The sequence below is a fragment of the Glandiceps talaboti genome, chromosome 2 (genome assembly GCF_964340395.1).
Source record: "Glandiceps talaboti chromosome 2, keGlaTala1.1, whole genome shotgun sequence".
Taxonomy (NCBI): Eukaryota; Metazoa; Hemichordata; class Enteropneusta; family Spengelidae; genus Glandiceps; species Glandiceps talaboti.
The window spans coordinates 14886491-14901018 of NC_135550.1; the positions used below are offsets into that span (position 1 = coordinate 14886491).

Here is a 14528-nt window from a genome sequence, read left to right on the forward strand (position 1 = left end):
GAAGAGCTGGCATAGTACAATCCCGTGTGGGATCGCAATAATGTTATTATATAGTTCTATATACAGAAACATTGTACGACTTTTTTCCTCCAAATATACACATTATGTACAAAGTTAAGTTTCTCCACTCACTAAAAAAAAGTAGAGTCAACCATTTGACTAGTAGTCCATGTAACACTGCGTGCGTTATCACTAAAGCTCTGTTCTGATAACAGTAGTGGTAATAAATGACAATATTCCATGCACACGTGACAGGCACGTGATTGATAGATGACTGTAACAAGGATTCTTTTCTGCCCATTAGTGTGGCATGTTTTTCATGCTATAGAAGGCTTCCAAATCTACGTACGTAGGCCCGGGTAGAATCAGGGAAATTTGTTGTCACAATTTTTTTTTATGTAATTGTTCATTTGTTGTCACAATTTTTTAATGTAATTGTTCATTTCTGTATTAAAGCAACCATTTTTTTAAATTTAAACTCATAAAAATATATAAAATATCTTAATTAATTTGTACTCTTTCGATTACTTATTGCTGTCTCGTTGTGTTTTACCAAATTGTTTTTTGTGTATTTTTTTTCATAGAAAAATGTATGAATGATGCTAATAATTGTTTCTACAAATGGCAGGTTTAGTTAAGTTGGTCCTATGTCTTCTCCTCAATCTAAAGCAAATATGGTAGTAACGGCTTTAAAAGCCAGCTGACGTCCAAAAATGACAAACTCTTAAATAATAAAATCTTCTCTTTTTTCATGGAATGTCGTAGAAAAGAGCATAAATAGTTTGTATACGAAAAAAGGCACTATACACTGCCAATCTGTCTTGGCATGGCGTTTATCCGGGCAGCTTCATATACGACCAGGTCAAGACTGTTCAACTGCATAGCAACTTATAAATTCTGTTCTGCTTTAAACCTGCAAGTCGAGAGAAAAAGAGAGAGAGAAAAAACCGTGAGTATATTTTGGTTTATGGTGATTTGTGCATTAATACTGGTGTGACCATCATTTTAACATGTCCTGTTACCATGATTGTACTGACAACAATTACGGGCAAATCAAATATGCATAACTATGACAAATAACGGCCGGAGGCAACAATTTATCATCAAAAATGGTTTCTTTGAAATTTGTTATATTGTCTGTTTTCAATATAAATTGGGATGTTGGTGAACGACAATCGGTTTTGTACTGCCTGAATATTTTGATTTTTTTTAAATAAACGACGTGAATAATTGGGTCAAAATTTAGTGAGGCAGACAACCGGTCAGTGTATCCGACTTCACTGTCCACAGAGCATCGCATCTCAATCAAGTTCCGACCGTTATGTGTTACTTTGATGACCTCGTTCAAATAAGTTCGAAAGATCTGTGTCATACTGTTCCATAAAAAAATCGATGGTGGTGACGACCGGCCCATCTCTTTTAAGGTAAAGAGATTACAATAAGTGTAGCTAATACAACTCTCTCACAGCCGTGACGTCATCAGTAATCGTTACTCCCCCACCCCATATCAATCCCCTTCCCGTCTTCTAAAACTACCTTAGCATATCCATTCCGACCTTTAACTCGTATCATCGATACGCTTAAAACGCCATTTCAATATAATATGCAAATTTATATTTTTTAATGACACTTCCTAGTCTCCATTTGATGAAAAAAAAAAGTTCTTTTCAGTCAAAATCCGATTGTATTGTGGCTTATCGTTATTTCCTCTTACAATAAAACCATATTCACAAACACCTGTTCCATTTGAATGCATTGCTTTTAAAAACTTTTATTTCCCTCTCTTTTATTTGTTTTTGTTATCTCCAAGTGAAACACAATGTGAGAAACCTCACCTCTGTCGCTCTTGGGGAGAGATTCTCTTCCAATATATATATTGTATTGCCGCTGAAGTCTTCTGTTTCCTCCTTCCACGTTCTGTACACTTCTGATGTATCACTGTGAAATCAATCCAAAAAAAGAGGGGACGTGTAAATATATGCTGGCACAACATTTATTCAACCACATAGCAGATTTAAAATGACCTTGTCATGGATTCAACTATGTCACACCGGATTATGTACACAAAATACGCAATATTTTAATTTCTGATGATCTCTCTTGTCGGATCAGAAATTATAGCCGTTATTGATAAGCTCACAAGGCACCAAGCTATGTGGTAAAGTAATTGCTTTATAAAACACAATTCATACAAGTAAACAAAACAAAAATTCTAGCTTGATAGGAGTCTATTTTTGGTACTTCTGAGAACGGTTCGAAATTTGTCAGTACAGAAATTCATAGTTTCATAGCAATTCGTCAAAATGTTGCTAAACATTTATTTTCGGGGTTCTCTTTCAGATATAATACTCCTGAAGCAATATGGCGACTGGTTGGAAAAAGTGGCGTGAACAGCCACTGTCGAGTACAGCAATCCTAAATATAGCATCAATAAATATGTATAGATTATTCTCGAATAAAATTTCAACTCACCACTGTTGTTGTTGTGACGTCCTATCTGTGCTCGTTGATTGCGTAATTGTGTTTGGTACTTTAGAATGTACAGAGTCTTTGGGGTCGCTGTATTCGACCCCTTTTTCATAGTCTATAAAAGAAGATTGCTCAAAGTCTTTCCTTTTGGAGCTTTTACAGTCTTTTTTGTTGCCGCTACTGCTGCAGCTACTATCACTGTCACTATTAACATATTTTGCAATCTCTCGATTGCGTTTTGATGAAAGTTCGTGGCTGATAAGCTGTGCATTTTGTTGCAGTGCTTTCTCAGCTTTAAAGTCGTTTTCAAATTCTTTCAATTTACTGAAGTGCTCTCTGTTCGTCTTTTTCAGGGAGTCGCACTCCTCATTGCACACTTTAATGCTAATGGAGGAAGGTGGTAAATCGACCTCCTTGCCCCGTAAGGCTTTCAAGTCATTCTCGCATCTGCGATTGTTCATTTTGTTGTCTTGCTTCGAATACTCGGTATCACCGTCCCTGCTCTTTCTCCTTCTCTTGTACACAACACAAATGATGGCAAGAATAATCGCAGGCACAATTACGGCGACACCCCCAATGATGGCGATCAGATGGATCGTGGACAGTGGAATTCCTCCCTTGCCGGATCCAACCACTGGGGCTACATCCTCTGTTGTTGAGATGGTACGGTGTTCGGTAGAACTAACATCCTCCGAGGTTGTTGCCACGGGTGTGCTATAGATGGTGTATCCAGGTGTTGTCGATGTAACGGTAGACTGCACAATGTCTGGTTCTTCGTTTTCATCGGTAGCATCATCCATTGATGTTACCTCGATAGTTGTCATTTCCTCAGAAGTCAATTTCTCACAGTTGACTCCAACGTATCCTTCGGGGCAGGTGCATTCATAACCGTTTACATAATTGCCACAGGTACCACCATTCTGACAGGGTTCACTGGCACATAGATCCAAAGGAACTGAGCAATCCTTCCCGGCGAATCCAGCTGGACATTCACACTCGTAGTCGTTCAAAAGATCCGAACAGGTACCACCGTTGGAACAAGGAAAGAACTCACATTCGTCAAAGTCCTTCTCACAGTAAGTACCAGTGTATCCCGGAACGCACTGGCAATAGAAACGTTCTGCTCCACTGTCACACGTTGCTCCATTTTGGCAGGGGTTTGGGTCACAGTATTCCACGTGGTTTGCACAAGTTTGACCATAATATCCAGGAAGGCATTCGCAAGAAAATCCGTCATCTTCGTCAACACAAGTGGCACCTGTAAAATTGTACGAATTTTGAAAGGTTAGACACATGTTCACCATAGATATCAGTATTTGGTCATCAGATTATGCATTACACCAAAGATGATGCACCCAACTCCGTTGCTATGGGATACCATAAGTTATCCTCACGAACACCTTAGCAGCTATCACAGATTAAACTAAAATGATATTTTTTCCAGGGTCCCCTCACACACCGTTTGTTTGTAAACAGTAATATTTGAATTGTGCTTTGAAATTCAAACATAGCTAGCAGACAGAGGTCTTGATGCGTGACACAGCTAAGCATAATGTAAGTGCGTGCTCAGAAATATGATGGAAACACTTACCATTCTCACATGGCGATGACGAGCAATGGTTAATTTCCGTAACCGAATCGCACCTGGCGCCCGTGTATCCATCACTGCAAAGGCACATGAGATCGACGCCTTCTCCGATACACGCACCTCCGTTCAGGCACGGCTCATCTTGACAGGTTTCAACTCGTATTTCGCAGTTGGTTCCCGTGTACTCAGGTGTACATAGGCACTCAAAGGCATTAATCGAATCCTATGGAAAGATATAACAGAACATCGTCAGTACGACTGTCGAATAAAAAAATTGCTACTTAACATCAACTACTATGTCTTGATGGTGTGTCTTACTTCTCATCAACTTTTAATATCCGGAGCAAGGCATACATACTGATGTTTTGCAAACCGCTTTAAGGCTTAAAGTGACGTTTATCCAAAAGTACCTCGTTAGATAGGATCTTCCATCAGAAAGAGAAAGACACCCTTGAGATAAAAATGATATTTTCCATGCTCTTAATTATCATACCAATTTAACTGTCTCCATTAATGGAAAAGTAAAAACAAAATCAATGATATTCATTTCGAAAACATTTTATTGATTATTATGCGAGGGTCAGAAGTCATTTATCTCAGTAATAATTGATGTTTAGTGTCGCAGTGTTTGTATTGCTGGCCCCGTTGATCAACGACCGAAACTAACAAGACTACATACCTGACAAGTTCCACCGTTGAGGCAGACGTTGGCGTTACAGTCGTTTATCTCAATCTCACAATCCTTGCCAGTGAAACCTGCCGGGCAAGTACACGTATAGAACCCAGGGCGGTTGTTGTAACATGTTCCGCCATTTCTACATGGTTCGTGGCGCGTGCAGAAAATCAAATCTGAAAAGCAAGGAAATAAGATTTGATTAGTTGAAAGATTCCCCCATTTCATGTTTTACTCTGTGATGCATTACCCTGATACGAAGGTTCAACAAGAAAGCATTTACCGTTGCCATGACGACAGTGTTTTGCACCTGCCCAGTCTATGGCATCCGTGTTTAGAGGTTGTCGTGATAATTTTTATGCTTGTTTCCTATAAACCAGTTTATGACAGCAAGATACATCCAGTCAATGAACAAAAGTGTGTTAGAGACCATTCTGATCACGTGTCTGGAAAAACCACAATAGATACCCATAATACATTGCGGCTCCTTACCTAGATGGCAAAACTGTCCTCCCCATCCTTCCTGGCAGATACAATCGTAAGGATTCCTGCAAAACCCATTTTTGCAACCTTGGAATTTCACACATTCGTCGCAGAGATCTCCTTGCCATCCAAGACGGCAACTGTGGTAGGAAATAACGAAATGAAACAACCATGAGTGTAAAAAAATCTCAAATTTCTTTCGGTGACCGAGTTTTGTTATGGTGGTTTTTGAGAATCGTGTTATGGATGGTTAGTTGAAGTTGACCACGACTAGTATATCATGAAAGCCACCAAGAAATGTCAGGAATGCCATTTTAAGTGCTACGGCGGCACGCTTAAGATAAAAAAGGCGGTTTAATAGTTCTCTTTAGTTTCTACTCCCGAGATGATATACTGATACTTTTACTAGTATAGTGTGTTTGCTTTTCGGCACTGCAATGCATTAATTGTTTTTTTTTAAACTGTTGACAGGCAAAGTGTGAATCTTGTTCTGAGAGTGAAAGGTCACATTTCCTAAACGTTATAATTTTACTGTTCTGGCATCTATAATACGGCCAACACAAACACACCGATTAAAAATATCACTGGAAACGGACACGACTGTGTCCCTCTTTTTGATCTCGCCACACACACACACACACACACACACACACACACACACACACACACACACACACACACACACACACACACAAAGGGACATGATGCAGCAGAATGTCAAAGCGTGGATAATTTCGGTTATGCTGTTATCGTTCATAAAAATTATACTATTTCCGCTACTCTTAAAACCATGCACGACATCATTGGAAATATTTCAGGAATACATGTGACATCGTGGAAATCGAGAATGTCATATTATGCCGAGGGGGTTAAAGAGACTCAGTTACGTGTCACGGAGGTGAAACAAATAACCACTAGATATTGATAGTAGTCTACTTACACACACTCTCCGGGAACTGTACAATGTCCGTTCTCTGCATGACAACCAGGTCTACAATTCGCTAAAAAATAATAAGGAAAAATATGTTTAAAAATCAATATATTTTATTTCATTTTTTACATAATACTTTTTACATAATATTTGCCTGATATGTTAAATACACCATGGAAAATAAAAAGTTGTCCACCGAGTCTCTATCTCTCTCTCTGTTTTTGTAACGGGGATGATGAACTCCCCCTTTTAGTTTCATATGGTCCTTGTGCTATCAGCGGTTCATCACGTCTTCAGCGATTTATAACATGGGGGCCAAGGCCACTCATTCACGTTATCGCGTGGTGTAAAAATAGACCTCTTCTAATGCAGGTATTATTGAGGGGGTAGAGAAGAGTGTATAGGAATGTGTGTACATGTCTCGTTCAAAGCTTCGTTGTCAGGGCCGAAGACACGTGTTGATCCGACCCCTTTTTTGTAGTCTTCCTTTTTTAATAAAAATAACATCGATAGCAAGGTGTTAGAAATCCTTTCTATGCTATCCTATACGGAATAATATGGTGTCGTAGAATGCTATTGGCAGCTGCGACAATTACGCGGTGATTTTAGTATCTAGTGTGCGACAGCTGTCTCGATACTGGGTCAACAAAAACGAACGCACCTTATTTGCGATGCTAATATATTCAGGCAGCTGCCTTGTACAAAAAGACCCACGCGACCTGCATTCGATTTACGCTACTCAGATACGCAGAGATACATCTTGGCACGCGCCAAGATAGTGACTGACATATATAGCTTCTTGTCTATTCCAGAAGAGGATTCGTAAAACTTGTATGGAATAACATGACGTCGATATTTTTTTCAGTCAAATCTCCTTGGCGATCTTATCTCGGCAAACATACGACACGCGCCACACGGTTTTAAGTGACAGCCTAAGACGACGCACAGACCTCGGCTAATAGTACATATACAAAAAGGTCACCACAAACCGGTCAATAATCTCGATCTTAAACATTGACAGAGTGTTTTCCAAAGTATGCTAACAGCAGTGGGTATTTTTTGGTAAGTCCCAAACAAACATCCTTCAGCGAAGGGGGAGTGGCCTATAGAACAAGGCACGCGACTCACCTGTCGCCCTTATCTACGTGCAAATAATAATAGACGGTGGAAAAGATAACCCGCCAACTCAGAGTACATAGGGCTTCTACTCCAATCTAACACCTGACGACATTTCATCAAACTTAATAGCTGTCCTAAATACTCTAGTATATTTTATCATCTCCAGTAACAACGCGTTGAGCCCATTTGTCAAGGCCCAAGGCCTACATTTGACACGGACTACAACTGCTTCAAAAGAAAAACAAGACATCGCGTCCCTATAGCTGCATCAAGTCTTTATGTCCATTTCAATGCATGTGAATTTAATCATTGCAGATTGCAGGTTTTGCAAATAAAATCCTACATTCGGTATTTAATTTCAGTTTGCACTGACCGCACTATAAAAATAGAAGTATGCTGAGTTGGGGGAAAGCTTGGCATGGAAATATCCAACGAAAGGCAAATCATTAAAAATCCGGGCAAGTAAAAACCTACGGCACCATATTAGCAACATACCCCTACACGTTGTGGATATTTAAAGTACACATGAGATTATTCCAAATTTCAAGGACGGCGTGAATTTAATCCGCGGGACTCGAGGCGTTTTTGGACTTTTTTCCTTCACTTGTTATTCTAATTTGCCACGCGCGCGTCCTTCTCTTTCCCCCATTCACACTTTTGCACACATGTCCCAGTTTTAGGCTGAGTATGGGAGACAAGAGAACAAAAATAAAGCGTGGCTAACTCCAACTTTTCAACCATTGACAGAAAGCTGTTTGTATGCATTCGCGGTTAATAAATAAGCAGGCACTTCTAAAAAGATCCTTGACACCTATTCACATGTAAAATTCATTCCACCATAATTAGAATTTATGCTGTTTTTTTTTATAAAAAGAACGATCTGGTGGTAACAAATGGCGTGCTGCTCTCCAATGAAGTATAGATTCTACAAAACAGTTTAACGCGAGTGGTACTCGAGCGTGACAAGTCGCTGACAGGCCAAGTTTCCCCCTGCCCCAGGGGGAATTATCCAAAATTACCCTGTACATTTATGGGGAATGCATACAACTGGAACGACTGTTTGTCGTGGCGACAATCTACTAAATATCCCATTAACGTCAAACAGACCTACGCTGACAAAATACGACAAGTCGATAAGAGCGGCTAAGTTATTCAATTTGCAAACCGTGGCGTTGACACTTCAATAACGACGAACTACTCTTTGATATTTAGCTATTTTTTTTCCTTAATATATGTATATAACTAGGTCATGGGTTGAATTTTTAAAAATCAGAAATATGTGCATATGCAAACAATAGCACAGAGGACATAATCCGAGAGGACACGGTGTCGTTGCCGTAATGCAAATACATGTACTGTAATGTGATTGGCAGACGAGAGCAACAGATGTTGACCGCCATCAAATACCTTTATCAACTTGCTTTGATGCTCGCTAAGTCGTTCTTATTTATTCTAGTATAACTACCGTTGCTACGCCGTAAAGTCGTTGTTAACCGCTATCATCGGTCATGACTTTTTAAGGGGCTTGGTTTCTAAAATTTAATCCATGTAATTTACGTCCAAGAAATTGAAAACAGAAAATAAATGGCTGTTTTCAGTATAGTGTTTAGTACTGTATACTGGTGGAACTGCATATCTGAGCACCTCACATTCTAATTGCTTGACAGCCCTCCTGACCCCTGACCCCAACCGCCTGCGGCTATTCTTAATTCGCGCCAAATCCTCGAACACTATATGTCTTTCAGAAATGTCAAACCGACTCAACTCTTTCTGTATCTAAAATAGCGCGAATCATGAACGTTGATGATTGGTTGGTTGGTTGCGGGGGGGGGGGGTAATGAAAAAATTGACTACTTACGTATAGAACAGTAATCGTCATCTAAGTCCCGACTCCATCCTTCCAAGCACACTTTGTTTCCATAGTCATCACAAGAATAATGTCCTAAATTATCATCCCTTCCCTTGCAGAAAAGGTTGCATCCAGGACCATAATAGTGGTCGTCACAGACGATACGAAACGAGTAGGCGAATTCCATGTTACCAACATTGAAGATGTCCTCCACCCAATTCTCCCCCACGGAAGCATAACGTTGTGTTGCTAATCTGGCGATCAGATTGCGTGGTGTTCCTGTAAGAAACGAAATCTTAACGTCAGGTGTCGTCTGTTTTGTTTAATGTGCCTAAAATCGTTTTTTTTTTATCTGACCTGAACTACGTGCGACTATTCGTCTACCTTGACAAACTTGAATACACACATTCCTGTATCGTGTAAAGCCCACCTGTTTGATCGACTGATAGGTAGAAAAAAAGGGGGGAACGACTTGATAAGCCCTACTAATTTTCCCAGCTTACAGGTGTGTGGGGGCCAAGTGGAGTGTAAATGAACATGTATCGCATTCCAGCTAAGAACGTTGATCAGCTCTCCCTTCCATTGGATTTCATCCTTGCATTCAGTGTAAAGGTGTACAAGACAGTGTCCGTACTTATTACAAAGCACGGCTACAAGGTGATGAAGTTTCAGCTAGCAAAGCAACGCAACTACTCACTCTGTGTGTGCGCTTTGATCAGGTGAAATGGCCCAGAAAGCAGTTTGGAGACGTTAGCATGCATGAATGACATAGCAATGGTATTTTACTTGTCTGACTAGCTTCATTATCACCAACTTGAGCGATGTGAAAAAGTATCGAAACATCTGCAAGTGCCCCCTCTCACGTCTTCAAACCGGACCTTATATAAATTCCTTATTAAGTTGTCTGTTGACAACACGTCGTTGTGGTGGCAACCAATTTTAAATCTAAGATTGTCTGATCAACGGTTACTACTGGAGACACGTAAAACTAAACTACTACAGCACGATTTTTGTAAACAGTGCGAAAGCGGATTAAACATGAACCGAAGACATTTCCACCGACCAAGAAATGCCAGTGGAATCCTGTAAGCGTGTTGACAAGATGAAATATTGAATTGCGATAGTTCTTGGGGTGACATCATACCGTTTGACCCTGACTCTCCGCTGCCTCTTGAAGTATCTTAAAATGACCTCTTTGTTTGACTTGAGCAGCTGTTCCGTCCATTTCTAAGAGTGTCGACGCTTTTAACTATTCACGTTCATTGTATAGTGCCTCGCTGCATAGCTATTTGGCTAAGATGTTAAATCTTCACCCCTATCACGTTTGGTTACCAGCAAACAACTCAGGTAAATGAATAAATCGTGCGATTTCTTAGCAAAAAAATTAGGCACATGATGCTCCCAAACATTAATTGCCAATAACCATGTACTTTTATCACAATGTCGCCATGACCCTTCTCTCACCCCTAATTTCAATTTTGTGTTTCGCGCGCCAAAACAGTGGGAACGTTACCAGCTTCGATAGCTGACGACAGGAGGGCGATGTCTATAAAACACCGTTGAAATGACTAAAAAAATCCTCCAATTTCTTCAAACTTTGAAAGTTCACATCTGAACTAGATGTGTTTAGTTTTCATTAAAACCAATTGAAATGGGAGATATTTTTTGGTTACATTTGCGGGAAGGTCACGAAACATAACTCAATTTCCGCTACCAGGTTGAGCAGTTGGCATGTTGATGTGGATTTTGTTCCGAACAAATAGATTCAATCATCGGTGTGAAATGTTTAGCCAGGTTGACCGCGTGGGGCTGTCATGGAAAAGAACTGTCAAGCGGTTTCCCAGAGAGTACCATGATTGGGTTCACACGCTCATTACATACAGCTCGCCTTACACACACTATGATGACATAATCGTGCACGATGCAATCTAGACACACGAAATTAAGGTTTGTGACCGGAATCTCGCCCTCGTGCTCAGTTCAGGATATCGAGCTCACGTTTTTTCAATCCAAACTCGGGATGACATAGAAAACCACTCGCGTATATACACCGAGTCCCGTGACTTTGTACGTCATAGCTAAAATGTTTTGACAACGAAAGGGTTACTAATGGAGAATATTGTTGCTTTACGAGTAATAGCCGGGAACGTCGTCGCCTTCATTACATGCATGACAGAAAAAACCGTGATCGCGATCGGAAATTTAAAAATAAAAACCTTGTCTTCCAAACGAGGTCTGTGTGCAGTGCCATCAAAACATGCCACGGAATAGGGATTTAAAAGCACGAACGTTATAAAATTACCATTTTTGCGTTTTGCATTTGTAATTTAATTAACGAAACGCAAATGAACTAATTAAGTGCATTTAAATAGACAAGCATTGTTTGCAGAACTTCTGAAAATTATTAGGAAACTGGCCATGGTTGCACAAACCCTGACACAATTTAAGTCGGTGAAACACGGAGGACCCACATTGGGTGATTCAGTATTTTAAAGCTAAGCGACGAACAGACACCTACCTGGATAGGGGATACCATCGGCGGGGCTAACAGCATCGCTGTGGAAGGCCTCAATAATAAGAGAAAACGTACCCTGGAAAGAACAGTATGTAAACAAAGTAAGAAATATGCTGGCAAAAACTAAAACCAGTGATGTGGAACGTTTATGCTAAACTACGTAGTATATGAATGATGTGTTCCATTTTTTTGCATTATTTAATTGCATCGTATTCACACCGACCGTAGTGTGGGTGCGGTTACATGAAATTTATACGTGCCAAACAACATGTTGAAATCGCTAGAACCGTTTTCATAATTTCCCCATTGTTTGCATCAATCAACATTGAATTTGATAACATATTGTTGTGGAGTGGCCGTTGTATTTGTGAAAACGTGAGTTTCGGGTTCGACTAGCGTATCTCAGTATGTCGACATGGCTGCATAGGTGAACGTTATTTGCACCCATAATGCACATTTCCATCAATAAATATGCAGCCTGGCCAGTTTTCATTCGTAACCAAACTGACAATTCGCATAGTTGCTGCGATAACGGTAATAGGCGCAAAGCGCAAGTTTACATCTCGTGTATACTCACCGGCCAACTAAAATCAATCGGCATTTGGATTGGGTTAGTGAATGGCTCCGTGTCCGATATAGGAATTTCAAAAGTGTTATTGCCAAGAACTGGTGTTTCAACTTCACCGTATAGGCAATCGCTATCGTACGAAATTTCAGCCTGGAAGTGTTTTAGGCAAACTCTGAAGAAGGTCCGGCACGGAGATTCACAATTGTCGGAAGATGTTGATCCGCTACAGCATTGACCCGATTCATTCCTACCATGATCGTTTGCAAAAGATATGAGCTTAAGCTGAAAAATCCCCGTACTTGAGACCTGTATAAATGTGGAAGCGAAAAAAGATATAGATGAGAAACCACGTTGGTTTCAATAGCACCGTAATACGTACACACATGCCACACGCATACACACATCATATACCACATACGTTATTTCTTGTCAGCGCCCAATATTGCGCTTCAAAAATTTCATTAAAAATCCGTTTATCGAGTGAAATAATATGCTGTACTTACTTGTGTTAAAACTGACAGAAGACACAATGCTAAAATTTGGCCCGAACTCCGCGTCACAACCAGTCCACCCATGGTTGTTATTGTCCGCGGTTCGATCTCTTCTCTCTTTTTGCTGTGTAGCCTCGCACTCGATCGTAGCAGGCTCTTTGTCCGAGACTCCGCCCCAGACTGTTTGATTGACAACCTCGACACAGACGACGTTCGAAGGCGCGTGGCGGTATATACTACAACACTTTACTATACACCATCAATATCTGTCAAAAGTAACGGTTCCGACTCCGAGTCCAGAGAGAATCTAGATAAATTCCGTTGAAATTGCACTTCGAGGGTTGAAACATCCACAGGCACTGCCACTGGAATACAATTGCAGAAATATTTTCCTTGTAAATATATCAAAAATCCTTCAGCCGTTGATGATACACACGTGTTCTCTAAATGTCTTTATGTTAGTCCGACCTTGGTGCAAAAGTTCAATTTTGGTGACAGAGCACTTTTAACCGCGAGTGTCTGGTACGGTGTGCGTCGTGTAGTGCCAGATGCGTGTACTGCTAACCAAAATCAAGATCTCCGCTACTTATATACCCCGCCTGCATATATTTGCATAATATTATCACTCAATCTGTCAGTTTCGTTGTTTGGTTTAGACAATAGAGCAATTGATCTGGAACAATCAAGTAAATGGGCGGCGCGCTCCATAGTCAACTACGACTCCTTTGACATAGCGCTATTTGTAATTAACCAACCCGTTCGGTACCTACGGTCATGAATGGCGAGTTATGCTACATCTGCTGCGTGTTGCCCCTCACTACACTGTTACAAGTCTAGAACCAGTCACCTAACAAATCATTCCATACTGACATTACACCGTACTGACAACTGTCTTACAAGTTTCCTCTAACTTTTCTATTTCATGTTCCGCAGGATATTCAAAGGTGGGGGCACATCACCTATGAATAAATTGATGGTCAGGGGGGTTACAAATCGGAGCCATGCCGGGGTGTCCGGCCATGGCCATAACAGTTTACACAATTCGCGGGCTTTAAAGAGTTTTTTTTTGTCTCCACTCGCGTGCCCCTCATCAAGGAGAATATATAATAGTCATCGAGCCTCTTTGTTCGTGCCAAGGCGACATTGTATGGTCAGCTGCGCTGTAGAAAAACTGGCGCACCTGCCGGCTTTTGTGTAGGCCTTCGTCCCCTATGTCAACAGACTTACCATATAAGGAAGGCAATGGCCCGCAGTCATTGGTTCCGACCATTTGGGCCACGCCTTGTAATCACTCAAGCGAGACCGAAAGACGGCGACCTCCATTCATATGCACATCCTCCTAGGAGAAGGCTTACTGTCCGTAGTTGAAAAGGTCGATTCCCGCTTCTTGTGTGGGGCACGGCCGTGTTCCCCTTTCAAGTCGCTGGATGACACTATAGAGTACAAATATGCATTTCCAATATTTAGTTAGGCGTTTTTGACATATTTTCTTGTAGCCATCGACCCACCCACTACAAGATTTTATGTATCACAGTTGTAAACAATACCAAAAGAAACTTTTAAAAAAAGGTGTCAATTCCAGGGCGACTAACATAATTAAATATGCAGATTTTAAAGCGAGAGGCACATGTTATCACACTTTTTTAAAAATCAGGTTGTGGAGACAATCGACGAGACGAAGGTCTCTGCCTATCAATTGACGCTCTTTAAAACGAAGTCTATAAGTTGACACAGCAATCAATGAGATATGGAGAAGCTGCTATTTGTTGACTTGGTGTCAAGCATGTCCCATGTTTACATCGGGATGGCACTTGAAAAAGTCTGTAATACTCAAAACATAAA

General features: G+C 40.6%; 1 protein-coding gene across 1 annotated transcript; it reads right to left on the minus strand.

The window, feature by feature from the left end:
* On the minus strand, positions 1–12899 carry LOC144453853 (uncharacterized). The gene is made up of 11 exons (XM_078145226.1): positions 12699–12899; positions 12205–12501; positions 11631–11703; positions 9122–9391; positions 6154–6214; positions 5223–5353; positions 4737–4906; positions 4061–4280; positions 2473–3727; positions 1836–1938; positions 1–913 (listed from the first exon to the last, which is right to left on the minus strand). Exons 1-11 carry the CDS (start codon positions 12768–12770, stop codon positions 908–910), a joined length of 2658 nt encoding a protein of 885 aa, XP_078001352.1. The 5' UTR covers positions 12771–12899; the 3' UTR covers positions 1–907.
* Positions 12900–14528: the final 1629 nt, after the last annotated feature.

Coding starts and splice junctions, on each gene's coding strand:
- LOC144453853 (XM_078145226.1), bottom strand. CDS start 12,770: ATGGGTGGACTGGTTGTGACGCGGAGTTCGGGCCAAATTTTAGCATTG. Junction 5,354..6,153: donor ACAGTTCCCGGAGAGTGTGT/GTAAGTAGACTA, acceptor TTCCTACCACAG/TTGCCGTCTTGGATGGCAAG. Junction 3,728..4,060: donor GTCATCGCCATGTGAGAATG/GTAAGTGTTTCC, acceptor ACAATTTTACAG/GTGCCACTTGTGTTGACGAA.